Source organism: Macaca nemestrina, chromosome 2 (genome assembly GCF_043159975.1).
Source record: "Macaca nemestrina isolate mMacNem1 chromosome 2, mMacNem.hap1, whole genome shotgun sequence".
Taxonomy (NCBI): Eukaryota; Metazoa; Chordata; class Mammalia; order Primates; family Cercopithecidae; genus Macaca; species Macaca nemestrina.
The window spans coordinates 170,466,311-170,493,975 of NC_092126.1; the positions used below are offsets into that span (position 1 = coordinate 170,466,311).

General features: G+C 49.8%; 2 protein-coding genes across 20 annotated transcripts in view; one reads left to right on the top strand and one right to left on the bottom strand.

Moving 5' to 3' along the window:
- LOC105470390 (cilia and flagella associated protein 44) overlaps positions 1–5,738 on the top strand; it is a 150,139-nt gene extending 144,401 nt beyond the window's left edge. For all 7 annotated transcript variants that reach the window (XM_011722332.2, XM_071092407.1, XM_024789295.2 and 4 more), the window contains one exon: positions 1,569–5,738. In XM_011722332.2, the coding sequence (XP_011720634.1) occupies positions 1,569–1,760 (192 nt within the window). In that variant the 3' untranslated portion in view covers positions 1,761–5,738. The remainder of the gene's footprint in view (positions 1–1,568) is intronic.
- Positions 5,739–5,877: 139 nt separating this feature from the next.
- The window catches only part of LOC105470388 (BOC cell adhesion associated, oncogene regulated), a 77,033-nt gene continuing 55,245 nt past the window's right edge, over positions 5,878–27,665 (bottom strand). For 8 of the 13 annotated variants that reach the window (XM_071092412.1, XM_071092413.1, XM_011722324.3 and 5 more), the window contains 16 exons: positions 24,856–25,002; positions 22,350–22,493; positions 20,572–20,865; positions 19,933–20,205; positions 18,587–18,894; positions 15,011–15,173; positions 14,486–14,596; positions 13,806–14,012; positions 13,256–13,437; positions 12,599–12,704; positions 12,110–12,232; positions 9,668–9,889; positions 8,744–8,979; positions 8,453–8,529; positions 7,747–7,940; positions 5,878–6,648 (listed from right to left, as the gene is read on the bottom strand). In XM_071092412.1, coding sequence (XP_070948513.1) covers positions 6,461–6,648; positions 7,747–7,940; positions 8,453–8,529; positions 8,744–8,979; positions 9,668–9,889; positions 12,110–12,232; positions 12,599–12,704; positions 13,256–13,437; positions 13,806–14,012; positions 14,486–14,596; positions 15,011–15,173; positions 18,587–18,894; positions 19,933–20,205; positions 20,572–20,865; positions 22,350–22,493; positions 24,856–25,002 — 2,975 coding nt within the window. In that variant the 3' untranslated portion in view covers positions 5,878–6,460. The other 5 variants (XM_011722326.3, XM_011722325.3, XM_071092416.1 and 2 more) reach the window with 3 other exon arrangements.

Consider the following 27,665-nt stretch of genomic DNA (forward strand, 5'->3'; position numbering starts at 1 on the left):
TAGCTGGTGACAGCAAAAATGTGTCAAATGTCAAAGGTCATTTCAAAGTAAGAATAGCCAAAATTTGATTGAGTCTGGTGAGGAGAAGGGGGGGGAAAGTGAGGTGACTTCAAAATAACCCACTGGAGTGACTCGGCATGAGTTGGTATATGAGGCATGCTTTTAGCTACAAGTAACCAAAAGCCCTACTAAGAGTAGCCTAAACAAATAGGAGTCATTTTTCTCACTTGACAAGAAGTCTAGAGGAAGATGACTATAGGCTTTGGTTTTGTAGGTCATGATGCCAGAGCCCGTATCTCTGTGATTTCCCAAAGTTTCCGTCAAAGTCACACAGCAGCTGCTTCAGCTCCCATGTTTCACATCCATGCACCAGCCTCTTCTGTCCCTTTTATTAAGGAGCAAAAGTTTCAGATTATATCCACTTAGCTCTCTCTAGCTGGAAGAGAAAGGTTAGTAAGGTTAATGTTTAGCTTTCATGGTAAGGTTAGTGTTTAGCTTTCATGGCCTCTAGAATAAAAGTGAGCAAGGGAAAAGAGACAGAGGGTGCTGGGTAACCCTTACTTACTATGAAGGTCTGCTATAGTACATAGGAGTAATGGAAAAAGTATGGACTTTTAGCATCAGGCAACCTGATTCTAACCCTGCTTCCAGCTTGACTTGGCCAGTTAATGACTCCCTGAATCTCAGTGTCCTTATCTGTAAAACTGGAATGATACCACCCAGTTCAGAGTCGTTTTGGGGATTAGATAAGAGAGCATATGCAAAGCACTTTGCACAGGGTGGGCATCACACCAGTATTATGTGTTTCCTTTCACAGATGTATTCATGCATTCGAATGCTATTGAGCATCTGCTTATGTAGAAAGCACTAGGGCAGGTATTGGCAGAGTGGTGAGACTTAGTCATATGGGGCCCTGTTTCTAAAAGACAGCATCTAGCAAGAAAGATAGGTATCAAACAAGCACTTTGGTCATGCCATATTAAGTTGCCATTCTTTTAGATTTAAAAAATGGTCAAATATCATAAATATTATATGGTTCAGAATGAACCATATAATGTTCTGTAAATTATAGTGATATATATGTATAATGGATGTTTCAATAAAACAGAAAGCAGGAAATCCTAACCTAGTCCATGGGGCAAAGAAGGCCTCCCTGAAAGTGATGTGTGAAACATGAGTAGGATTCAGCGGGACAGGGAAATAACTCAGATGAGGAAACAGAAGATTTCATTCTGGGAACCGAAATACGGGCTGTACAGAAAAAGGAAGACATACTCTGTCTTTTATTATTCCAGTGATGAGCTCTCCAGGTAATGAATGACTGATAGCTAGCTTAAAGTATACTCATCCAAAGAGGATTTGCACTTGAAGAGTTGTTCATTAGTCCAAAGGCACACATTTCTAATGGTGGGATTTTAGCAGAGGAATTGAAGCCTCCTAAGATTAAGGAGCAGTGGCTGTTTAGGGTGACTGTCAGGCCAGCACTCATCACAGATACACAGTATAAAGGCATGGAGTTTTTCACATGCCAAATGATGCTTCAACAGGGAGCTGTTTTCTTTCAACAGGGCAATGCCTTCCAGAGCCTTCGGGAAGCAGATGTTGTGGCAAGAGAGGAGGTCACTGAATTGATCCAACTCCAGGCGGAAAGGATTTCAGCCTTAAAGGAGGAGATTGCTCTTTTGCGTAGGAAAGGTGGTCTTATCCTCCCCCCCATTCGGTCTCCACAAGAGAAAGAGATGCAGCCCGCGGACCTTTGAGTTTGCTGTTTTCGCAAACCCATGCAAGATTTCTGACATAACTCACCCGAAGTTCTGTCTCCTCGTCACCTCCAACAATCTTATTACTTTAAAGTTAACTTGTTTGAAAGTCTAAAACCAGATCCAGTCACGTAGCTTTAAGAATCTCTCTACAATTTGGTTATCTTAGAACCGAATGCAGCACCCAACCTCTGTTATGAAACTGAATCATTTTAGATATTTTGAACCTACTAGATTGAATATGAAGTCTCAGAAGGCTGTTTCATGATTGCTGTAAATCATCTGTAATATATTTTGTTTTAGGAAAATTCGATTTGGGGGTATGCTGAATTTTTAGCCATTGGCAAGAAAAACTATCATTCAGCAATTCGTGAGAAAACTTTGTTTTCTTGATCCTTAGAAAATAAACTTAGATGTCATTAAGTGTCCTCTGAAAGGATGCAGGATAAAAAGACATCTTGCCAACTATATCTTAGAGCAGAATTGCAAATTTCAGTTTTGGCATTGTTGACTTCATAAAGCAGTTATTTGAGGGCTCGGGAGTCAGGAAATACAAACAGATATGGCAGAGCAGTTTGCTTTGGGTTGGCAGAAAGCAGGAAAATAACCAGCCTTCTTGGATAGCCCAGTTTTTGTAGACTCCTCAGTTCTGAGTGGAGCAGAGGGGTGTGCTTAATAAAACAGTCAATAAGGAGGCTTTTCTCTAAAGATTTCTGCAATTCCATCAGAATTCTAAGTTTTCCCCATAGTTTCTCATGTCCTCTGCCATTTTCTTCAGGTTTTACTTGGGCCATTTGCTGGTTTTGATATAGACGAGGAGACAATGAAATAGATTTACCTTAGAGATCATCTTTCACAATCACTTTTGATTATGCATAACATTTTAAACTAATTTAAGAGGATCCTTTTGGTTTGGGGGTAAGTGCTCATTGAAGCTCATGGCTGTAACCACTGAAGGATAATCTCACTGACATTTAGAATCCTGTTAGTAACACAGCATAGCTCTTTAGATTAAGACCTTTGTATTAATGAGTGACTCCATTGAGGCTGTTCCAGGATAAGCTGGTCACCGAGAAGGGTGGGTGAAGAAGGGAACATTGCATAAATATAGAAGGGAACTCAGCAATGCCAAGTCTTCCTCACCTGTGATTAACCTGCTAATCTGCCCCCCAAAATTAGATACAGGACTTGCTTTCTTTGTACATCAGAATATTCTTAGAGGTGGCAACTTGGCCTATTTTCTTCCTAAGATTTCTTCATATTCCTATTTAAGAGGTCAGAATACCTTATTGTTTTCACTTGTCACCATTAATTTCTGATGTAGTCACTTCTCTACTGGAGAGCACCCACTTATTTTAAAAAAATCACTTTCTTTGTTGTATATCCTAAACCATGTGTGCCTTTTGAGTATTTTTAAAAATATGCAAGTCATAGCCCTGAATATCTTATTTATTGTGATAAAAAATTACCCCAAACTTAGCTTGAAACAACAAACTTATGATCTGACACAGGAGTGAGAGGGTTTCTGAGGTCCAGGAATCTGGGGACAGCTTGGCCGGGTGTTCTGGCTCAGGGTCTCTCGTGGAGTTGCAGTCACACTAGGAGCTGGGGCTGCAGCCATCTGAAGCTTGGCTGGAGCTGGAGGGGCTACTAACAAATTCACTCCCTTGGCCATTAGGCAGGGCTTCAGTTCCTCGCCATGTGGGCCTCTCCATAGGGCTTCTCAGGACATGACTTCTCCCAGAGCAAGTGATCCAAGAGTGAGGGAGAGAGCAAGAGAGAATGACGCACACAAGAGCCACAGTCTTTTACAGCCCAAACCCAGAAGTGACATACCGTCACTATTGTCATATGGGTCACAGGCTGACCCTATGTGATGTGGGAGGGGGCTGAACAGGGTGTAAATGTCAGGTGAGGGTTACGGGGGCCTTCGTAGGGGCTGGCGGCTGCAAGCAGCAGCTACCTAGAGAGAGTGGCTGGTCTCTGAGAAAGGTCTGGAGGCGATACCATCCCCTTGGTAAGAGAATCAGGAGAAGTTATGTTATCTTCCTGGGCCTCATTACCTGACAAATGAAGGATTGGTAGAATGGATTCCTTCCCATTCTGAAATTCTGATTCTGATTGCAGCAAGAGTGAACCTAGAGTCTATGGAAGAGCCACGTCAGGATTTGCTGCGCATTTCAACTGAGAGGAAAACTAATCGGGATAATTATTCCCAAACTGAGCTAGACTAAATCACTAGTTAATTCTGCAATATTCAGGGCTTCATTCCGCATGTTTGTGGAATTGACAAGACAGTTAACACTCAATTACTTTATTTTGAATTGGACAAAATACGTTGATAGCTTTAGGTTCATTTCAACTTGATTCCAGGCTTAGTCTTAAATCTGTAGTTAAGTTAGAGCACCTGAATCTTTGGGAAGTTAAGCTTCAAACCCAAGTAGACCAGCAAGGTGTGGCATGGGTGGGTGGCTGGGAAGCTGTCCTGCTCCTGGCACACTTTCCTGCCTCCTGCTGTGCTCCCAGAGGAGCAGCCTCACCTCTGAGGATGAGGCCAAAAATCAGCCTACACTGAGTTACTTGTGGGTCAATTGTTCATATATCTTGGCTATTCTGAACTCTCATCCATAGTATTGCCGATGATCAATCTCAGCATTAGAAGAAACAGAAACCGCAGAGTCCAGCCCCTCTGTCACAACTTTAGAGTAAAGGAGTTGCTCATGCCTGCCAGCCAGCCTGTCCTACCACAGCGGGCTCCCCACTTAGGGAGGTCTGTGAGCCATGCGCTAAACATTTCTTTAGAGCTAAAACCGTTGAGTGCTATGATTCCAGTGCTGTGCAGAAAGCAGATGTTTCACATATCACTTCAGAAAAGCTCACCAAAATTCATTTTTCAACTACCTTAGATCAAGGAGAAAAAAACAAAGGAAAAAGCGTAAAAAACCAGTGTGGCTAGAAGGTGAGTTACAGCTCAGATTGGGAGGCCTCTGGATAGCAAAGCAATGACTGAGAGCCTTAGCTCTACCCACTCCAGAAGTGAGCTCTGGGCCGTGATGCCAGGTTGTCTGAAATCACAGTATCTTATTTTTTCTCTTCTCTTCCCTGCTCTGCTTCTCATTTCCTATCATTTACCTGTTCCTTACAGTCCTTTTTAAAAAATATTTTTAAAATACTGCTTTCCTGAAAACCACGCTGCATTTCCACAAGAAGTTCTCTCTGACGTTGAGCTGTTGATGGAAAAAGGATGCAGAAGTCTGAGGAATAGCAGGTGCTGTACTTACTTTGGCCAGCAGAGGATGCACTTGCCCTAAACAGTCAGAGTGACTCAATGCCCCAGGCTTCCCTAGGACCCCGTTTATCGAATTCTTCGGGTTTAGAAGCCAGGGTCTGGCCCCCACTTAATGAGATTGTCTCAAGTGGCATTTCATCTGTAACTCAATTTTACTGAAATCTAGAAAATACAGCTCCCCCCCACCCACCCTCTCCAGCCCCAAAACTCAAAAGTGTAGTAAGGTTTTCATTTGCAAGCATCAGTCTCCATCTAGTTCCACTTCCACATACTAAAGATTTTAAAATTTCAATTAAAAAAAGAATCTATGGTTGATCCTTTGGTTGGACAACAGTATGTAAATGTTGATTTTAAACTAGTGAATCAACTACCCTGGCAATGCTGGTGTATCTTTGGAAAGAAGGGAAGTCACCAAGTGAATTTATCACGCACCGTATGTCCATGTGTGGCACAGCACTTAGCTATCGTATTTTGGAGAAAATACTTGGTCTTCAACACACACCTATATAAAAAAGATTAGTTTTATGTATTCAATACGACCTAAACTTCATCTCAAGTCCAGCTGGTAAGAGAACTGTGAATCTGTTTTTCCTGGTCTGTTGTACAACGGTTCCCTTGTGGACGAGACAGTAATGTGTTCTGTATGAATCCAAGCACAACTGACACTCACTGTTTTAAAAAACAAAAAAGAGAAACCTTTGCTACCTTTTCCAGATCTCATTTCTGAAGGACCTGAAAATACTGTAAGTGGGTATCTTCTTCAGATACTCAGAGACTGAATTCTAACATCTAAAGAAAATGCTGACTCACACATGACTCAGTTGAAGGTTACAGGGAAGACTAAACATTTATTTAGAAGTTACAGTGTTTGTTTTTACAGAGATATGTTGCCACGGATTATTGATTCTGGAAGGTTTTTTAATGCTCATAGTGCTGTACACATCTTGGTCTGTTCTCATGGGCATCGTAGGAAAATGTTCCAGTAGCACCGGATCCAGCCATCTGTGTGGGTGTCTCCAGGCTGTGATACCGTGACCCTTGCTTTTCAACCTCGTGGTTGTGAGGAACCATGTGCCTGGGATCCTTCCTCTTGCCAGCTTATCTGTGGGCCTCCAGCAGCCTCGTCTGCCGCCGCAGAGGCCCCAGGTTAGGAGTCTGTCCCGTGCCAGCCTGTGCGGTGCTTTCCTGGGGGACTCCTGTTAGGTGGCGGCTTCTTTCTTTTCCCTCTCCAACCTCAACAGGTAGGATTCCTTATGTCTCTCCAGAATTATAAAACATATACATTATTTACAAGTGCATAAATATATAAATATGGCTATAATAGAAAAATAAATACCAATTTTCTCTGTCTCTTCTTTAAAAAAAAAAAAAATATATATATATATAGTCTTTCTGGGATATTGGATTCTGCCTAAATTGTGGGAAGTGGTGTTTCAAAAGACACACACACCGGTGGCCCCAGGGAGAGCTGCATTCCAGGTTCCTGTCCTACGTAGGCTCCTGTGGGGTGCTGGGGACACCAGTCTCCTCCACCCACTTGGCAGGAGTCAGGACTGTCCACCTCTTCAACTGGTACAAGGCCCAAGCAGCATGGGGGCCCTGAGGGAAGAAAGAGTAGGAACCATTAAAATCCAGACTGACCGAGGAGCCAACACCCAGTGACACTGGGCCAATCTCTATCTATGGTGGAGGTGGTTACACTGGCTCTGGAAAGGACAGAAGCCACCGAGACAAGGGCACTTCGGTTTCCTCCGAGGTCTCTCATCGAAACAGGGAGGGCCACTTGCACCTATTTCCCACTCATGCTGGGACCGCAGAGACTCCAGCACTGAGCCCACACCACAGGAGCAGATGAAGTCAGTGGAGCCCGTGAAACGCAGAAGGAAGCCCTGCTCTGTGTTTAGGCTGCTAGTCCACCCTTTGCTATGGCTTCTGGTTACAACCATCCCACTCACAATCCAGTCCCCCCGGACTGACACGGTCCAGTTTAAATGATGCTGGGTCGAGCTTTAGGACCCAGCATCTTTTAAATTTAATCTCCTAGAGACAGGGTCCAGGATCTGCCTATACATGGGCATGCACACAGAGAAGCTAAGAAACATTAGTGGATACTTGGTGAGGACGCCAAGTATCCACTGATTTCTAAGGAGACTAGCATGGAGGGAGACAATGGGATGGGCTTAGTGCGAATGGCCCCAAACTCCTTGGAGAAAAAGTTCTGTGGAAGTACAAAGAGTTATGATGATGATGTTTATAAGAATTTGGCTCCTTAATGATTGAGGCAACCTTATTCCTTAATTAAGAGACAAGCCTCAACAAAGTAAGGCATTTCAGAATGATTAGAGAATGCCTCTTAGTGTGATGAGCGGCAAATGGTATTTGTGAATGGCCTTGAAATGCAGAGACCAAAAAGGGTTTTTTCCTCTGACATGGAGAAATGGCCTTTTTCTCAGAGGCTGAGGACCGCAGCTTATCGCGCTGGAGTAGAACCCACCTGGACATCCCACAGACCTACTGGGCCTTCAGCAGTGAAGGAAAGTGGCCAGCCACCCTCGATGCCCCATCCCTCCCACATCAATGCTGTGGCTGGCTCCTTACCAAGCCCCACCTTTGCAGACTGTTACTACTGGCTTGTGGATGCCTACCTCATGTCACCCCCAGCCTGTTCCATTTCCCTGCCCTGCTCCTGCCACCAACCTGAGTGAAATGGAGGATCCCACATTGCTTCTAGGACGGGACTGTCGGGGGCTCTCCTCACCCCTGACTGGCCCACAGCAGCAGGCTGTTCCCGGCGTTGGCAGCAGTCGTGGTGGGGCTGCAGCAGCTGGCGAGTGGAGTCATCGGGCAGGGTGTATGAGAAAGAGCCCTCGTCCGGGCTAGACTCGGGATCCCTGCAGTGCACAAGCCCAGATGGGGAGGTGGGGCTGGGCAGGGTGGGCCTGTCGCCCCACCCCCTGCTGGCTATCTCCCTGTCTGAGGGCATCAGAGCTGGTGAGAGCTCAGATGGGGCAAAGACTGCTTTCCCCTTTGAACATCAAGAGGTACCACACCATCATTTTCACTCATCATTCTAGTCCATTTCCATTTTATTCCAGGTGGGAGGATGTGAGGTCAGGTGTCCAGGGGCCCATGGGCAAAGTCAGTTGTGGTGAGTGCTTCTGATCTGCCTAGTGAGGGAGGATTCCGAGATGCCAACCCATGCCCCCAGGCAGAAAAGGCACCGCAATTGCAAATGAAACAACTGCCTATTAGGGCAACGGCTCAGAGGAGCATGATTGTCAGTTCCGGGGACCCCTGAGTACAGCACTACTGCTTGGCTCTCAGTGACTGGCCTTGGATTTGAGGAGCTAAAGGGAAAATGAGGCTGTGGGGCTTGGGAGTAAAAGGGGAGAAGCCTGGTTACCTGGTGATCTGGTGACTTTGGGGGTCATATCCATTGCCAAGATGGGTCTGCCTCAGCAGGCGGCTGGTGTCATTCTGCTGCTCAAAAGGAAGAGTAATGAGATGGCCACGCCAGGGAGTCCAGGTAACTTTCCAGTGTTCACTGATCAACAGGAGCATCTGCTCCTGACTAAAGAAAGCCTGGCCCAGCAGCCTGGGCTGAGACCCTAGGAGGGAGGAGGTCCCCCAAGGCAGCCCAGTCACTCCCTCCTGGGTGTCCCATACCTGCCATCCACACCCAAGAGTGCACTACCTGCTGAAGCTCGCCTGGGCAGTGCTGCTGCGGCTTCATGCCCGGGTAGCCCACTGCAGCCACGGGGCAGCCCCTATTCACGTGGATCCCATTAGCACAGGCCCGTCCACTGATGCCACTGAGGTAGCGCTGTCCGCTGGTCTGGTGGCCTGGGAGTCCTCCCAATGGCACCATAGTATATGGGCAGGAGGAAGGTGGAAGGGCACTTCGAGGAAAACCCAGGTCTGTTGTATGTTCTAGAAGGATAGAAAAACAAAGGTGTGCTTAGGCCAAGGGAGCCTGGGACGGGTTGGAAAAGCCGTCAGGAGCTCCTGGCCACAGAGGGTCGAAGGATGTAGGCAGAGGGTTGACGGTGCCCAGGAGATGGAGAACATTTTCTCTTAGAGTCTCCTTCGTGTGCCCACTTCTACCCGACACCTAGACTCTTCTGCCGGGAGAAGGGTGGGGAGATACAGGGTCCAGGGCTTGGGGGCAGGAAGTGGCGAGTGAAAAGAAGCAGCAATGTTTAGAGGAGGCAGGCTGACCAGATGTCCTGCCATCTGAAGCAGAAATTAGTGACTGAAAGATTGCAGGATAGAGGGGAAAGCTGAAGGCAGCTCCGCACGCAGCGAACAGGCAGGATGGACTCTAAGTAGGAACATGCGGTGAGAGGAGCAGCTTCGGACACTTAAGAAGATAGCACTGCATAGGTCCCGAGCTCCAAAGGTGCACAGAAGACAGCCCAACTCTCCCTCCTTCCTCCTCCCCAAGCCGAGGTCTGTTAGCTGGGGGGAGGGGTCCAGTCGTCAGGTGTTCTTTGACCTCAGAGACCTTCGGGGGACTCGGGCTTGAGCTTTCTGTGGACGCAGACCTAGGCACAGGCCTCTGTAGTGGAGCCCCCATTTCCCGCCCAGGCTCCTCCCACTGAAAGCGTCACTCACTCACTTTGCTTAGACCAGGCCCTCCACAAGCAGAAGGGGATGAAGGTGACGACGATGAGAACGATGGAGCCCAGGACGACTCCGACAATCAGATAGGGCAGGTCACTGGAGCGAGCCACCATGGCCCCAGTGCCCACCGGCCGCTCTATGGTTTCAGGAGGGGGCGGCTGTGGTGGTGCCAGAGTTGGGGGTGGCAGTCGACCAGGCTGGCCAGAAGACTTCCGAGCTGTATTGTGGACAAAACTCACTTCAGCATATGTTTCCTTGATATTTCCTTCACAACAAATAGAAAAAAAAAAACACCCCCATTCCATGGGTGTGGGAAGTGGGGTCAAACTCACTAGATTGGGCCTCAAAATCTCTTATTTGAATGGCGTCCACACTCAGCATGAAATTGGCATCTAATGTGAAATCTGGTGGTGTGGCAGAGACCTGACCCTTACATTTCAAAGCAGAGCCTGAGATGCCTGTGAGCCATGCACCAGAGCTGGACCAGGTACTTCCAGCAGAAGTGGTGTAGTGCTTTTGGGAAGAGCTGGTGAACTTTTGGAAGAAAATACTTAAAACGCAGGAAGCCAGAACAAGAATTGGGAATGGAAGAATTTACCTACACCCAAGAGTGTGCAACCTGCTGGTGGACTGAGACACGAAGTATTATGTATTAGCATGGATCACAGCAGGGGAACGCGTGTTCCGGGACTCACGAGGACACATGGTACATGTGAGATGCCAATTCAGAGGTGGAGTCGAGGCCATCAGCTCCTCACTTGAGCTTTGCTGAGTATTAGGAGGTGCAGCTGACCCTGCTGGCCCTAGTGGCCGTCTTCTCCCCTGGCTTTCGGACTCTGTCCCCTGACGTTCCCCACCTCTCTGCTGCTCTGTACGCCTCTCCTTCCCTCTCTGTGCCGTCTGCCTCCGCAGACACTGGGAGGCCTTCCTGGTTCCCCTCTGTCTGTACTCTCTGTATATTCTCACCTAGTCCCATGACTTCCACCTATATCCTAAAGACCCCCAAACGAATCTCCCCACCCAGACCCCCTGCCTGGGGCAGGAGTCCTGCTTCTTATCAGACACTTCATTTCAAAGTCTCCAAAGAGCCAAAGACTCGGTAAGCCTCCAAGTGGTTTTACCTTGTTCCTTTCTCATGAAATCTGTTTCTCTTCTTGCTGTTGCCATTTCAATAAGTTTCAGTACTTCCAGCTGGAAACTCCTTTCACTGTCTCCCAGCCCTAGTGCGCAAGCAGTCCCTGGTCCCACGGACACCTCCTTAGCAAAGAGACTCAAACCCATCCCTTCTCTTTACCTTTACTTTAGAGCCCCAGTTCTCAACCCTCAGCCCATTCCCTGCAGTCACCAGTGACCCATCTCAGCAGACAAATCCACTGACAGTCCTCCCCCACCTCACAGCCTCGCGTGGCCCCCGCTGTCCCTGGCTGCACCGGCTCATCTCACAGTATCCTCAGTGGCCTCTTTCCTGGGCATTCACTCCCATAACCTCCTTCCCAGTACCTGACACTCCAACCATCTGGCGCTATGTCCAGCCTTGCCCCCAGGCCACTCTCTCCTCATCCTGGCCTGAGATTCAGTCTTCCAGCAGACCAGTGTGAAGGCTTTATGAAGCCTCCTCCTCCCTCTGGGCACTCCCTGCACCAGGTGATCCAGGATTCTAGGCTGTGCATGTATCCGCCCTCCCTCCAGTGTGCATGACGGAAGAGGGCAGGGAGGGACACTGAGGCCTCAGGGAGGATCTGCTGAATGACTGAAAGCCAGTGAAGCAGAAGAGAGAATGCTGTTGCCTTGATGAGAGGAAAATGTGTTGTTCTGTCCCTATTCCTATTCCTTTGTGATCCTCTCCTGATTCTGTTCTTTGCAATACAACTGCTTTATCTCACTTTCAGTACCTGCAAAATGGAGATAATGCTATCTCTCCATCTGACCAATGTGCAAATATTAACAAGTTATTATGTGACTACATTTAACATGTTTTAAGTGCAATAGAAAGGGTCTGGTCTTGTAGTTAAGATAATCCCGGCCCAAAGCGTGCTCTACCCCTAACTGGCTGCACGGCCTTGGCTAAAGTATGCAGCTTCCCCATGCCCAGTTCCTTTCCCATCTCATGGGATTGTAGTTCAGTTAAATAAACCAACCCATGGAAGCACCAAATATCATTGCTGGAATAAAGTATTTATAGGAAGTTCCCAACTTAAGAATGAGGTGTATCCCCTAATTTCATGGATGAGTTAATTACCAAGTTCCTTGAAGGTGTCGTGATAGCCTATTTAGTATTAGGCACAGACAAATGAGTAGAGAGTGAAACATGACCAAGTCTGAGGTTGTGTGGAAAACAGTCTTCCTGGAAAAGAGCCCCAGCACCGCACAGGGAATGGTGACTTTGCCTTCCCTTGCTGGGACACCAAGACAGGAGAGAGAACCCAAAGAGCTTCACCTTTGGTCTCACAGATCATCACGTTGCTGAACTCGCTCTCCCCTCCTTCATTGAAGCACTGCATCTTAATGTCGTAGGAGGTCTCTGGCTGCAGGTGGCTGATGGAGTGCCAGTACCTGTCCCCTGGGAAAGAGAGTCAGAGAATGGTGCATGGCAATGTGCACATGGTTTTCTTGAGCCCAATCTCATAGTCGACTCAGCTGGGGCAGTGTGTGGGGAAGGATGCCACTGACTGGCACAGGGGTGGCGTATGGAGGAACGCTGGAGGAAATGTTCTGGGTGTCCACCCATGTTGTCCCATCATCATGTGGATCCATGAAGTTGATAGCTTCAAGGGTATTATGAATGAGTCAGTGACATGGAGCTCAGAGCTTTGTGTCACACCAGACGCGGGTTTATGCTTCGCCAGATTTCACCAACACCTTGTCCCCCATCCCAGCGGAGGAAATTATAGCACACAGAAGCTATAAACACAGAATTGTGTCTCACCTTCCACCATATCCTTCTTGTAGTCACTATCATTGTCACTGTCTGTGGGTCGATAATAGATATAGAAACCATGGATTGGGGTGTTGTTGTTACTTGCTGGGATGTACTATAGGGAATGGAGAAGAAACAAGTTGACAATGAGCAGAGAAAACATCATCAAAGCAAAACCACTGGTGTATGAAGCTTCCACCCCAGTCCAGAGTCTGAATTTCACTTGGGGCCCCAGCAAAGATTTCTAATGACATCTCTGAGGTTCTCTGAAAAATGCTGTGAAGATCACTCATTATTTTATTTAGCCTAGACGTCCCTAAGCTTTTGAAGAGAAGAAACAAATTGCCATTTCTCCAAAGACTTCAATTGCTTCTGATCTCCCTGGACATGTGAGGTGCCCCTGTGGCTGAGAAGGGGCCCTGAACAATTGTGTTGGGATCCCCTGTGGTATCAGGGAAAGGGCAGGAAGGAGGGAGAGGTCTACCAGGTCAAGGCACCAGAATCAACAGGAGACCACTAGAGCAGCTCCAGCCACTAAGAGCCTTCCAAATTCCACTGATGAAGCTTTCAGGTGCCCTGTTTGGGGGAGTGTCATCTCCAGGCTCACAGGGAAGGGCGTTTAGGGGAGGCCGTCTTCTGCTGCAGTCCACGGCCAGGCCCGCTTACCATCCACTTGAGCATGATGGTGGTCTCATTGACCGCGTCCGTGAAGGTGATGTAGGGACCTGCCACGGGCCTCTCGTACACGCGGCCGCTGTAGCCCGACACCACGTAGGGCCGAGAGGGGGCGCTGGGCTCGCTCTCCCCTAGCATGTTCAGAGCCCGGACTCGAAACTTGTAGGAGGTGCCTGGTGAGAGGGACACTCACTGAACTCAGGAGCTGGGAAACACCTTCTGATTCTCCCATGGCCTTTCAAGGCCCAGGACCTGGAGGGTCTTCTGGGCAGCCCTTCCCCAAAGCAAGTTCTCAAAGGCCTCACAAGAACACCCGCCATTTTCAGAGCCAGGCTGCGGGGGAGATGGCTCTGGATGCTCTTCTGGAGGGAGGCGGAAGGCTTGTAGGACTGTGGTAAACACCACAGACAGCAACACGGAGGCATGCTGGTGGGTGGGGGCCTGGGCCGAGAGAAGGGGATCCCAGGCTCGTCATCCTCCTCCAGGTGGTCAGGGGCAGCTGGGGGATCAGGCCAAGGCCACAGCATGGCCAGGCCCCTACCTTTCTCTAGGCCTGTGATCTCCACGGACAGCCGCGACGGTGGGATGGCGCTGGTGGCCAGAATCCAGTCTCCCACTTTCTTTAGCTTCTTGTACTCCACACGGAAGGACTGGATCGGGAACCCACCATTCCCACGGGGAATCCAGGTCACGTACACTGAGGTCTCGGAGGCCGTGGAGATGGTGGGCCTGTCGGGAGCTTCTGGGGCTGGGAAAGACCGCACCCAGTAAGGAAGGAAGCAGGGTGAGATGACGGCTGAATGCCCACTGGGCCTGGCCTGCTCCTGACGGGTCCACGCCTCCCCACAGCCCTCCACCCACTGGTGTTCACGTCAGACCTCCCCACGGCTGCCCGGGCTGCCCTCTCCTGGGCGAAGGCTGTGAGCTAAGACCCCTTATGCTATCCTTCTGCAAAGCCAGAGTGTGGAGGTCCAAGGGCCACCGCTCTGGCCTCTGCTGCTCTCTAGATGCACCCAGTCAGCAATCCCAGCATCAATGCCAGCTTTTTATTTAAAAAGCTCCAAACTACATTTCCTCATTGTGGTTAAATGGGAGATGCCAAGAAAATGTCACAAAAACCCTGGACCTACAGAAGTAAGACCCCATTCAGCCACGGGAACAGGCCCTCTGAGGCAGTTCCAGTCCTGACTGCGTGTCCCGTCCCTGCTGCTCGGGCCTTACGGGAGAGGCGGCCGTGGTCGGGCTGGCTGCTGCTCTGGGGACTGGCTCCAGGGTCGTCTCTCTGGATCTGCTGCTCCTTGCTGGCCATGATCTCGGGTTTGGGCCGCCGTCCTGGGTGGAAATGGGTTGTAGTCAGCAAGGGAGAGAGCAGGCATTAGATCTCCCTCCCACAGAGTCCTTTTCGCCTGAGACTCTGCTGAGGGGCGTGACAAAGTGATGCAAATAAGCATCCAGGGCACTAAGGGTGTGGGCTCAGCCTCGGCCGACACTGGTTCTGTTGTGGTACTACTGCTGGCCCCTGTGTGAGAGAGGGACGAAGGGGTGCCAGAGAGGCCGGCTGGCAACTCTCCTGATGAGAGCTGGGACCTCAGCCTAGCACACAAACCACAAGGAGGCGGTAGCTGGAAGGAAAGATGAAGTTCAAGTGAACGGATGGGGCAAGGTGAGCAGGAATTCTCACCTGGGCCACTGGAACTTGCTTAGACCCATGGAAACCCTAAGCAAGGGGCAACGTTTGACTCTCACCAGTTCGGAAGGTGACCATGGCTGTCTGGCCCTCGCCTGCACAGTTGTAAGCTGCCATCTCCACTTCATACAAGCTCCCGGGGTCGAGTCTGGTGAGGGTCAGGCGGTGCTGGTTGGCTGGAATGCCAGAGATGGTCCAATTGTCAGAGGAGTTTGTGACCTGCTGGAGAAGGAGCTGGTATAAGGACTAGCTTCTCAGCCTAGGGCTACGAGTGGGCTGTGGTTTGCAAGGAAAGCAGCGCTGAGCCCAAGAGGGCAGGAGAAGGGGAAGGACAATGGGCCAGGTTGGGGTTGGGGCGGCACAGACTCAGACTGACCCCCCTGGCTATGGGACACCAGCCTCAGTGGGACATTCACATCAGGCTCTCTGATCCCTCGTCTAATGATCTCATCAAAGAAACCTCAGTGGGGAAGTCAGAGAGCCTGACTGATATTGCTGAGAACTCCTCCAAAGACCTTTTCTCCCTGTATTTCAAAGAACCTCCATGTTTTGCTTTCTTTCTCCTTCTGTAGGTAAACCAAATGCAGTTCCCTGTTTATATTCTAATGAGACACAATGATGAGAAAGATAACGAAAGTATCAGCACCCACGAAATAGCAACATTTGCTAAGGGCTTACTCTGTGCTACACATGGAACTAAGCAGTTTATAGGCGCTACTTCCTTTTCCTCAAAATAGCCCAAGAGATTGGTGTTAATATTGTTCCCACTTCACAAATAGGGAGACTAAGGTTTAGAGAAATGAGCAGTTTGCTCAAGGCCACATGGCTAGTGAGCACCGAAACCATGACTTGACTCCAAAGAGCATGCCCATCGTTGTGCCCTATCCTGGGAAGAAGAGTCTGGGATCCAAAGTCCTGGGTTCAAATCCTGGTTGTGTAACTCAGAGCAAGTCCCCTAACCCTCTGACCCTTCAGCTTTGCATTTCACCAACGAGGCAAATAAACTCTCTCAGGTTATTCTGAAGATTCAATGAGAGAAGTTGTATAAAGTGCCCCGCAGCGAGCTTGGTGCACAGTAGATTCCCAACAAATGCCTGGCCCCTCGAGGCCCCTCCCCACATCCTCAGCCCAGTGCGGTTTCTATCATTTCAGTCCTCTTTGTTTCTGCTCCTGCCTTCAGTCCTTGCTCAGAACTTAAAAACTGTGGATGAATTGTGACTGTGATGGATTAATCCTTAATAGCTTCAAATTCCTAGCTCTTTAAAGGAAAAAATAAGGGAGCTCCAGGTTCCCCAACAGGTGATGCTGAGAGGCTGCTCATCTCAGCTGCCCCACCTATTGGGACAACAGACTTTACTGCCAACTCTACATCCCAGAGAGCCTGCTGGAGCCTCAAGTTGTGGTTTGCTGAAGGAAGAAAACAGCTGTAAGGAAAAGCTCTTCTCCCTGAGCAGAATATTCCAAAGTTGAACAAAACGTACCATTCAAGGCACAGGAATGGTCTGGGCTCATTGTCAGGCTTCCAGGATTTGTTCCAAGGGGAGACATTTTTACAAACTGAGACTCCCCAGTGGTGCTGGAAACCCAAACACAGTAGCCCAGGGTCTGCAGATGCACCAGGAAATGAAACTTGCTTCGCGCATGTGAAACAGTGAAAATTAGCTGAACGATTCCCAGTCCCCAGTAAGAGAAGGCGGATGAAAAAACACAGCCCGAATGCTGACTTTTGATTTCAAATTCTTTCTTGGGGATCTTTAAGACTTGTTAGTTCCGTAAGAGAGGAACTGCTTTCAAGCCAGAACTTCTGCCTTGGCAACCCCAGGCTGAGGAGCCCCCAGGCTGGAGCCTAAGAGAAGCCAGAAGCAGCAGGGGCCTGTCCGGACTCTCACTTCCTCTGTGCCCCATGTACCCCTGCCCTCCCAGCGCTGGCCTCACACTTCCACCGGGCCCAGAAATGAAAATAAGAAATAGAAGGGTAATTAGTCACTGTCACACACACTGAGGGGGTGAATGTGGCCTGAGCCTGGCATTTCCGGATCACCACGGCACGGCCTTTGCCAGTCTGCCTCTTGTGCAAGGCTGCTTCATGGCCACCTATTGGCCTGAAAAATATTATTCTTGCTCTCATGCTGGGTTTCGTCTCCTGGGAACCATGGGCGTTTGGCCTGCCCTGATCTTTGTCTACAACTCTGAGATGGAGGTGTCCAGTTACATGGGGAAATAGGATTAGGACTAGCCCTGCCCTACAACATGTGAACAATGCTGCTTTTTGTTAAAAACTCATTCACCCGCTTTGCTGGCTGCCTATGAAGAGGCCAGCAGGTGGAGGGCTAATGAGAAACTGCTCCCCCCATCCCCCTGCCTTTGGGGAGGCAGCAGAGGGGGCCTAGGGGGTGCTCTGCCTTAGGTGTCTTTCTGACAGCCCCAGGGTCTCTGTGGACTTGTCCCCACCCAAGGTCTTCTAGGAGAGCATGTGAGGGGAAAGAACAGAATAGAAGGAGTCAGGGGCCAGGGCTCCAAGGCAGGGAAACGGCTTCTGCACAGCTAGCGCGCTCCACTGTGCAGGCTTGGTTCTGTTTTCTTTCTTGTTTGTGGAGGTGGGGACGAGTAGAGAAATACTTTTAATTCCACATTCATATGCTTTCCATCAAGTGCACATAGCATTTTTATAAGCAAAAGTAATAGAAATGCATAATAAAAATCAGCACGTACATGCTGTTATTTATCAAATACAATTTTTAAAAATCCATTTAAGAATAATAGTTTTCTACTATCGAATGGCCTTAGAAAGAAAATGGCGTATACTTGGAGTGAACAGAAACATTTTCAAGGATGTTTTCTTATGGGGAATTTCATGTCCTCATCCCTGTGGGGTAACAACAGGTAAGAGCACAGCCTTCAGCGAGAGTGGCTGCCTGGGGACCCTGCCCTGCCTCACAGGACACAGTGTACAGGAGCATAGGCCTGGCTGGGCTCTGCCCCCGCATCCCGTCAGAGCCCGAGACTCCCTCCCTGACAGCTCCTGAAACATTCACCTGGACAGACTTCCTTCTGTGAAGGAGAAATAGCTGAGGTCTGAACAACATGATGTGCTTTGAGCTCAAATGCCTGCTTGTCAAACCCAAGCCATGATAGATTCTGAGAACTGAGGGGGTATTTTACAGCCTACAGAGAAAACACTTGTTCACAAATATTTGTTTTCCTGGCATTAGGCTAGCTGGCTTACCATGCCAGGGTTCCTGCGGGCATGTACCCAGCACAGCTTACTTTCATAAAAAAACAAAGTGTAACATCAACAACTAACGACGGAGGATGATGTTACCAGGGAGACTGTTCACCGTCTCCTCAGGGACTACAAGCTAGTGTGAGCTTCTGGGAAATGTGTGCATAGAGCTTAGTACCGGATGCACACACAAGGCTTTTTCCTGGGCCTTCCAGGGTCCCACACGACCATCTCACAACCAGCTCCCTGGGAGGCAGCAGGGATGGACACTGGAGGAGACAGAAGGGCCTGATTAGTGCTGGGGATTACTGGTTCAGGCTTCAGGAACTCAATGGCCAGGAGGCAGTGACTCTGCTCAGCTTTGCTGGGAAGGCTGTGCAGGGGAGGCAGCGGCCCCACACCAGGGCCATACCTTGCGATGTTTCACCACATAGTAGAGGATCGGTGCCCAGCCACTGCCCTCATGCCGAGGCCGCCACACCAGTTCATATGAGTCGGTCTTGGAGGTGCGGGGCGAGCTGAGGATGATGGGAGCCTCGGCAGGAGCCCCCTGCCCCTTCTCTCCTGGACACTGCGGGGAAGCAGGCCGTGCTGATGTTGGGGGTCTGGGGAGCACCGGTTCCCCCCTCAGCATCTGCTCAGGGCTGCCGGGTTTGGAGGGTGGTGCAGGAGGTGTGCCAGTAGCCGGCTCAGCATCCTGCCGTAGCCTTGCGGTTATGCCTGGAGGACCAACAGGAAGGAGAAGGAAAGGTTAGTCTCCTGGTTTACCTGCTGAGCTGCTGAAATGGGGAGAAAACAGGAAGAAGTCAGAGAGGCAACCTGGGCCCACCATCAGCCCGACCGCCACCCACTCTGTGCTGCCCAGCCGGGCTCCATGGAAGACAGCACGGGTGTCCCTGTCCTGCCAGAAGGAAAAAGCAGCCTGGTCTGCCCGGCCAGGGGCTCAGGGGTGGCTTGGGCATGGCAAGCAAACCTCTCTGTGGCCTGCTTTTCTCCTGAGTCCACGTGAGGTGCATCTCCAGTGCACTAACTCAATTTCCTCTCGAGGCCCAGGAACCCTGTGCCTTCCTTTTCGGTCTAGGCTGGAGATGGAGACATGTCCCTTCATGGTGGACTCTTACCACAGCACCATGTGGGCCTTTTGCTACTGAACATGAGACATGAACACAACTGGAAATGTCCTCTGAGAGTCTGTGAGGCCAGGAGGGGCAGTGCTTCCTTCAGGTTTCTACAGAATCTGCCAGCACCTGTCTCTCCTCTACCTGACCTTCCCCACCACAGGATATGCGCACCTGATAATGCTGACTTAGCATTGTATTGTACTCATTGCTGTATTTTTCTCAAGTCGTTTCCCTGGTAAGTTTTGTCCCCATAGGGGAGTTCTCAAGGGCAGGGTCTTTGCCATGTTGCTCTGCACCCCCATATTACCTCTCCCCAGGCTAAGCATGGTCACTGCTCAGTTGGCATAGGCCCCAACTGGAATGAAGCTTGCTGAGAAGGACAGACTGGCTTTTCTTCACCAAAGCACTAGAGCAGTGGTTGTCAAACTGGGTTCCACAGAAATATTTTTTTAAATACAACAATTAAATGAATTATTTTCATTAGTGAAAATCTGCACTTCTGATTTATTAAGTTCATATAAATTTGAACTTACAACTAAAAGCTACTTTTTTCTATCTTATATACTGGTATATTTGAGAAATGGATTCTCAAATGAGAATCATCATCTGGAATCTCAAACCCCTGGGTTACACTCACTTGGCCTGGAGGTTCGCAGCTGGACCACGGCGTGGGCACTCCCGACCTCGTTCTCGGCCATGCACTGGTAGACGCCTTCGTCCTCAGGCCCCATGCTGAGCACACGCAGGGCCCTGCGGGAGAGCTGGAGGCGCTGGCTGGAGATGAGGGGCGTGGCATTCCTCAGCCACAGCACAGAGGGCGGAGGGTTCCCACGCACCTCACAGGTGAGCTTGGCACTCTGGCCCCAGGGGATGACCAGCTGGGACAGCTCCATGGTGACCTCAGGGGGTTCTGCCAGGAAACCAGAGCAGGGTGAGAAGGACTGGGTCTTTCTGTCCCAGGCCAGATGGGCGGGGAGGGATGCAGTTAGGAGCAGCTCCCCCTGCCCTTCGGCTGTTGCTTTTTCCTAAGGGCAGAGTAGAGGGAGGGAGAGGTCCGACGTCTCCACCGTCAGAGTCATGACAGGAGGGCTCCAGGACTGTGTGCCCCTGCTCTGGGATCCAAAGAGCACTGACTCTTCAGCCTGCCTCTGTTCCTCACTCGGCATGTGGCCTTTCACAAGACGCAAACCCTCCGTGAGCCTGGGTTACGTTTCTAGAAAGGCTGTACAGACCAGAGAGAAGGCCAAGGAGAAGACAGTCCACAGCAGACACTCACCAAACACCTGGACGTTGTAGAGGATGACCGCTGCCCCAGGCTGCCCAACCCCATTGTCGGCCATGCAGCGGTAGGTGCCTGAGTCCTCCTCGCTGGTGGTGTCGATGAGGAGGTTGCTCAGCAGGAAGCGCGTCTTGTTGTAGCCGGCGACACTGGACCCATCCTTGGCCCAGGTGACCCGTGGGGGTGGGATTCCACTGGCCACACACTCCAGAATGAGACTCTGGCCTTTGGTGACGATGATGGTTTGGGCCTCCGGCGGGTAGATGATGCGGGCAGCCTCAGCGGTGGAACCTGGAGGGGCAAGGAGGGCAAGGACAGAAGGCGTGTGGACCAGGATGTCCTGCAGAGCATCCCCAGGAGGCAGTCCCAGAGAGCACGGAGATGGGATCAAACAGCCATTCCAGGTCCTTCAACCTAGGTAGAGCGGGGCGTGCTACAGAATTCCCTTGGGGCTTGGTGTCCTTATCAGAAACAAGGGCTTCTTCTGCAGGGAGCTGTCATGAGTGAGAAATGAGACAACACAGAAGAACAGCAGCATCAACACAACAAATGCACAGTTAACGATGTGTGCTGGCAAGGAGAGAAAGGTGAGGGAACGGAGAGGCAGTTTAAATGGTACAGATGTTTCTTTCTGCTTGCCCTCAGTAAGAGCACTGTGAGGCTGAGGATGAGATGGGAAACAAGGATCTGCCATGCTCCCAGCCCCACCCTATGGTTCTCAGGCCCAAGTGTCCCTCACAGTGAGCATCTCAGAGCCGGCCTCCGGCTGAGCTGAATGGAATCCACTGTTTAAACACGTGCATTTCTCATACTGCAAGGTCCCCAAATGCAAATCACTATGTACTTCATCAGGACACAGCTGGGGAAGCTGTAATCTTTTTCTAACACTGCGGACAAACTGCACAGAACTCACTGAAAGGCACGTTGACTCTCCAATGTGTGCCGCTCCTCAGCGACCTTCCAGGAGCACAGGGACCACGTGTGATTCTGCTTTATATGCCAACCAGGGACAGACCCAGGTTTTCTAAAACCTGAAATTTATACAGTTTTGAAGGCCCAAAAAAGAATGGAAAACACTAGATACGAAATTAGGCCCTTCTGAGGCCTCTGTCAGTGAGTGAAGGACCACGGAAGTTTCGCTTCATTAGTTTCACAGTGACTCCATCTCTGGTGCCAACTCTAAGCTAACTCCGTGTAAGACGCCACTTCTCTGAAAAGGCAGGGACTCCAGACAAGTGCATGGAAAGGTAGCTGCTATTTTCCTGTGCATTGAGAGCATGTGGGCCTCCTGGACGCTCACCAGAGGGTGGTGCTGGGCACACCTCATCCATGCAGAGAGTGCAGGCCCAGGGACCTCATGCAGGGCAGAACGGCGGCCTGGAGGCCTTCCATGTGGGCGTCTGTGCAAGGCACGTGCTGTGTCTGCTGCTGAGCTTGAGACGAGACCCACCGTCCTGCCCCAGCACACACATACTGACCCATCCCAATCGCAAAGTAACGGTGAAGGAAACCTTCCAACAGGCAGGTGTGACAGCAGGCACAGTCACCTGCCAGAGTCAGGCCTGAGGGCTGTGTGTTGTGAGACGCTGGCCCTGAGGCTGGCCAGAGGGGAGAGAACCCCTGGCTGAGTCCCAGGTGTTCCCCCTGGCCAAAGCCAGTGTACACAGAATTGTAGCTTGGATGTGGCACCTCCAGGTATCTACCTCCCTTTCTATCTTTGTGAGCCCTTCCATCAGTGATCCCCCCGTCCCCCAGCAGATGGGCCCGGGCCTTACGGCGCACACGCAGCCTGTCGCTGGAGCCGGAGGTTTTCACTTCCTGGGTCACTGGGTTGTAGGCCGCACACTTGTACATGCCCTCATCCTCCTGGCTGGCATTCACAATCTGGAGGTTCCCCGAGGGCATGATCAGGTAGTTACCTGTGGAAAGGGCAGGGCCAGGGGGAGACGGGATGGATTTGGGTCCAGAATGCTTCACTCTGCAGCTTCCACAAAGGAGAGATGCACGAAGGGAGAGGAACAGGTTGGGCAGGCCCTAGGAGCTGATGTCCACCTAAGTCCCCACAAGACCAAGCCTAAGATGCTGTTCTCCCCATAAAACCTTGCAACAAGCGGGACAGAGTGCCAGAGAGAAAAGGTAACTAACCAACCAGCTAACAGACTGGCTGACTGGCTAACTGCCACAACTTAGTGCATAGGTCTATGGAAGAGCATTTTATACTTTCAAGGGAGCTAGGGGAGGCTAGAAAGAAAGCAGGATTTTGAATCAGCCATGGTCTCATGCTCTGGGTCTGCTGGGTATTAACTGTGTAATGTAACTTGGGCAAGTTAATTAATCACTCTGATCCAGTTTCCTTATTTGTGAAAAGGCTTAATGTATGCTGCCTCAGGGCCATTGTAAGGATTGAGAGGTCCATGCTGCACACATGAGAGATGAGATCATCATTCCTGCAAGCCTGGAGGAAATTGATTTTGGAGCTTCCCCTCATTCTCCCTTCCCAAAATGATGAGCAAATCTTCCCATCAGTCATAGCCATCACTCAGAATCACCTCATTATTGCATTTCTGCTACTTGGAGAGGAATATTCTGACTTCTAACCACTGTCCTCCCCATGAATGCCACTGAAATCCTTTCTTCCACATCAGGGGGCTGTTAGGCTCTGTTTGCTCCTGGTCCACGGGTGCCATGGGCTGGTGCCCCAGCGGTGTTCAGGTTCTGTAACTAGGAGGCAGATTCACAGCTCCTGGACACCCCAGCAACTAGGGTGGCATTTGGCTTCCTGGCAGGTAAAGCTATGGCCGTCAGTGCCGAGCTTTGCCCTGGTGGCCCCTCCTGAGAGCTGTGCTGTTGCCAAGCCTGGTGCCTGCCTGCTGCTGGGCCACCCAGGTATGAGCTGCTTAGCAAGTGCCAGATGGAGTGGGAGAAACCCTTGGCCCTGGTGGGGCAGGCAGGCCTCTCTCGGAGGCTGCTGCCAACCTTCTGCTGGGGACAGTAGGGATTAATGCTCTTCTTCCCCCACTCTCCAGTTGGTTCTGAGTGGTTGGATTAGGGGTTTTACCTTTTTGAAAACAGTTTTCTGTATTCTCTAAGTTTTCTATAATGAACATATGTTCCTTTCATAACCAGAAAAAGTTGATAAAAATATCTTAAAATCTAGAGTATATTTTTAAAGGTATACTTTTTTTTTTCTTCTTGAGACAGGGTCTCACTCTGTCACTCAAGCTAGAGTGCAGTGGCACGATCTTGGCTCAGTACAACCTCAGCCTCCTGGGCTCAAGCAATTAAAAGGTATACATTTTGAGCTGTGGTGTCAGGTTAAGTAAGGTCTACTTGGCCTCGAGTACAGGGTTAGTTGTGAAAAGAGGCTGGCTTTGACTTCAGGGACAACCTCTTCCCCTCTGGCATTCTGTGGACCAAGTCTTGGCTTCTCTGGACCTGCTGCCGTGTCTGTCCACAGTGGCTTGAGCAGGGAGCTGTGACAGCTGAGATAACTGCATTTACTATGCAAACAGGGAGAGGGAAAAATAAAGTCCACTGCAAAGACTGCTCTGCTGCATGGGGAAGAGCTCCACCTCCTGCCAGGGTACCCTGGGGCTCCGTGAATGGGCTTATTAGGCAGCCTTCCTGTGTGTGCCGGGAGGCACAGAGCTTCCACAGGCAGCATGCAGAACCACGTGCTGAGAGCCTGGATGGAACAGCAGCATCTCAGTAATCATCTTCTGGGGCCTGAAAGGATAAAGAAATTCCTCATGCTAAGACAGAGGACTTCCGTAATGGAAGCCACCCGCTTTGGGACCCTACAGGACTACATATCAAGAAAGAAGACATGACCAAGTATGGTGGCTCAAGCCTGTAATTCCAGCCAAAGCGGGAGGATTGCTTGAGCTCAGGAGTTCTAGACCAGCCTGGGCAACATAGCAAGACTCTGTCTCTATAACAAATAAAAATAAAGTTAGCCAAGCATGGTGGCATGTGCCTGTAGTTCTAGCTACTCAGATGGTTGAGGAAGGAGGATCTCTTGAGCCCTGGTGATGGAGGCTGTAGTGAGCTCTGATTGTGCCACTGCACTCCAGCTTGAGTGACCTAACAGGATCCTGTCTCTTAAAAGGAAAAAAAAAAGGCAGGAGGACAGCTGGCCAGCATGAGGACAGGGCTGCTGGCATGTTGAGGGGGTTTGTGAGGCAGCTGCAGCTGCCCTAGCTTTGTTGAGCAGTGAGCAGTTGGAGAAGGCCAGCTTCCCTTCTGGCCTCAGCCTCGGCCTCTGGGTTCCCGCCCACTCACCTCTGGAGGCCTCCAGCCACTCTTGTTTGACGCTGTACCGGACCTGGGCTTTGGGGTGGCTCTCAGGCAGGTGGCAGGCAATGACTGCTGTGTTTCCCTCATCCACTTCAATCACATGCTGCACGTCTAACTTGAAGTCCTCGAGATCTGTGAAGAGAAGGGAAGGTGCTGGCTGGAGGAGAGCAGAGCAAAAGTGTGACATTTCAGGGTGGGCTTGTGCCTTGGTGTTGCCAGTCATGACAAAGCTCACACCTAGGGGGATATCAGGGGATCCTCCAAGTTCTTCCTCTGGCCCCTTGTTGTCTACACAAGTTTGTAAGAATGTGGGGCCCTCATCACTGATGGGGTTCACTTTGTATATACAAGCTGGGGGAAGGTGCAGAGGGAATCCCATCAAGCGGTGCCTCTGGCTCAGACCATCTGTTACACTGAGATGTGGGGGCAGGCTGGCTCTGCTTATCCACCCCAGAAATGGGGTGGGTCAAGGTACAAATGTCCTAGCAGAGCTGTCAGAAGGCTCAGCTAACAGAGATGGAAGGGAACAATAAAAGAGAATGCTGATGTCTTTTCTCCAAGTTGATTAAGAACAGCCTTCCCAGGTTCTCCTCAGGCATCCACGATGACAAGCGATAGGCCTGAGACTGCACTTGATTGATGGCCATGGTTGTAACCAGAAGGCTGATACTTGCTGCTCAGGAGCCACACCCCGCATCACAGAGGATCCTTCCTTGGGGCTGGGGGCAGGACTCTGGATACCCTAAGGGTTTTCTAAGGCAAAGAGGAATCTGCCAGGACAACAGGCAGTGCCCCAGGGTGGCTTAATGGCAGTGGACTGCGGAGGAGCCGAGGTCCTGACATGAGGCTGTGGTCTCTGGCAGCCCCAGGGCCATCTCTCCTGGCTTGCCACCATGGGATCTACACTGGGAGAGGATGGAGATCCATCTAGAATAAGAGCAGAATGTCTCCCAAGCAATCCAAGGGTCCAAACAACAAATCTCTCTTTGTATGAGCCAAATCACTGATGTCGCTCAGTAAAACAGGGACCAATTGCACAACGAAACTGCACGCATTCCAAGTTGGAAATCTGGTTTTCAGGATTGTAGCTGAATTTAAGAGGAGAAATAAAACTAATGGAGTATAAGACAGATGGAAATATTTTACCCAGACACTCTCTTCCTAAAGGTAGTCAGAAAGCCCTGGAGGCACCGTCTCCGAATGCTGGCCACACCAAATTCTGCTCAGCTCCCGGGACTGATAGCATCGGGCCTGACTACAATTTCACTGCAAGACTGCACCTGCCTCTGCTGTTGTTTCCACTGGAGACCCAGAGAGGGCTGGAATCAGGTTTCTCACAGAAGACAAGAGATAATTACCAAAAACAAACTGGTGTCACCCTAGCAGTGCCTGGTGATTAAGGTATTCAGTGAGGTCAGGAGGCTTCCCACGTAATGGAACTTCCCAGCAGCTCTTAGTCAATTCAAACCAACACAGGGGAGGAAAAGGATTTTGTTTCTGTGAAAGGATTGATGTCCCTTTGATTACAATATTAGACTGTGAACTCTTTGGGGCATGGACCAAGTTTTGTTCCTGTCTGTGTCCCCTGAACCTAACCCAGGTCCTGGCCCCAAGAACACACTTGGCAAGTGTTGAATGAATAAATGAATGAATGTTAATGAATGAATGAGTATCTTGGAAGCTGAGCCCCACAAGTTAGGTACAAGATGCCCATTATGCTGCCTAGAAACTCAAATTCATAAAGTTGGTCTACATTTTGAAGAAACGGACAAGAGCCTAGCACAATGAATGTTCTATGAACATTATATCTAAGTGTGGCCAGTGAAAGTTATTTTGAAAATAGAATGTTTCTTGAGAGGTTATGCGGGATCTGAAGAAAGAAGTGAAATAGGTCCAATAAATGTGCTATAAGAAATACATGACATTCAAGGAGTGATGTGGTGGAAACAGTGATAGGATGGACATTCCATTCTCCATGATGTGCTTATTTCACACTGCGTACCTGTATCCAAACATCTCATGTACCTGATAAATATACACACACACTATGTACCCACAGGAAAAAAAAAAAACTTAAAAAAAATCAGGGATTGGTTGTCTGATTCCCTTCTATTGCCCCATTTCACTTTCCAGGCTGAACAAGCATGATGCCTGCGGGTCAAGGTAAGATCTCTCAGATTCCTTCCTATGGGTAAGTGTAAACCCTCCTGGGCTTCTAAATAATGTTTTCAAAATTATTTAGTAGTGTGTGTGTGTGATATCTGACCCTAACTAAATTATAAATTCCTGGTGGGAAGCCTATTAATTTTTCACTCTTCACCCCAACCCCAAGCTCTATTGCATAGTACTGAGGACACAGCAAATGCTTTCTAAATCCTTGCTAAATAAATACAGTTTGGAAGTCTGAGCCCAAGACCAGCTTGATGGGTGCGCAACCTGCCCCTGCACTTGATGGGGCTACCACTTGGTTTAATGCTCTGCTTTCACCATCTGAAAATTCTTAATAATGCTTGAACGTGGGACCCTACATTTTCATTTTGCATTTGGTCCCACCAATTATTTAGCCCAGTCCTGGCTGAGCCTCTCAGCCAAGATAGCTAATGAGTTTCCTCTCAGAGAGGAGGAAGGTTTGGACTATGGGAAAGGAATTGCTTGAGCTCAACATGTTCTTGCTAAATATTGGTAACTGTGTTTTCTGAAAGCAATTCACTTAAAAAATGCAAAGGCCTTAATCCTCCTTCAGGCCAGTGCGCCCTGTACCTGCCAAGTCAGGAGGCTCCCCACAAAGCGAGCTG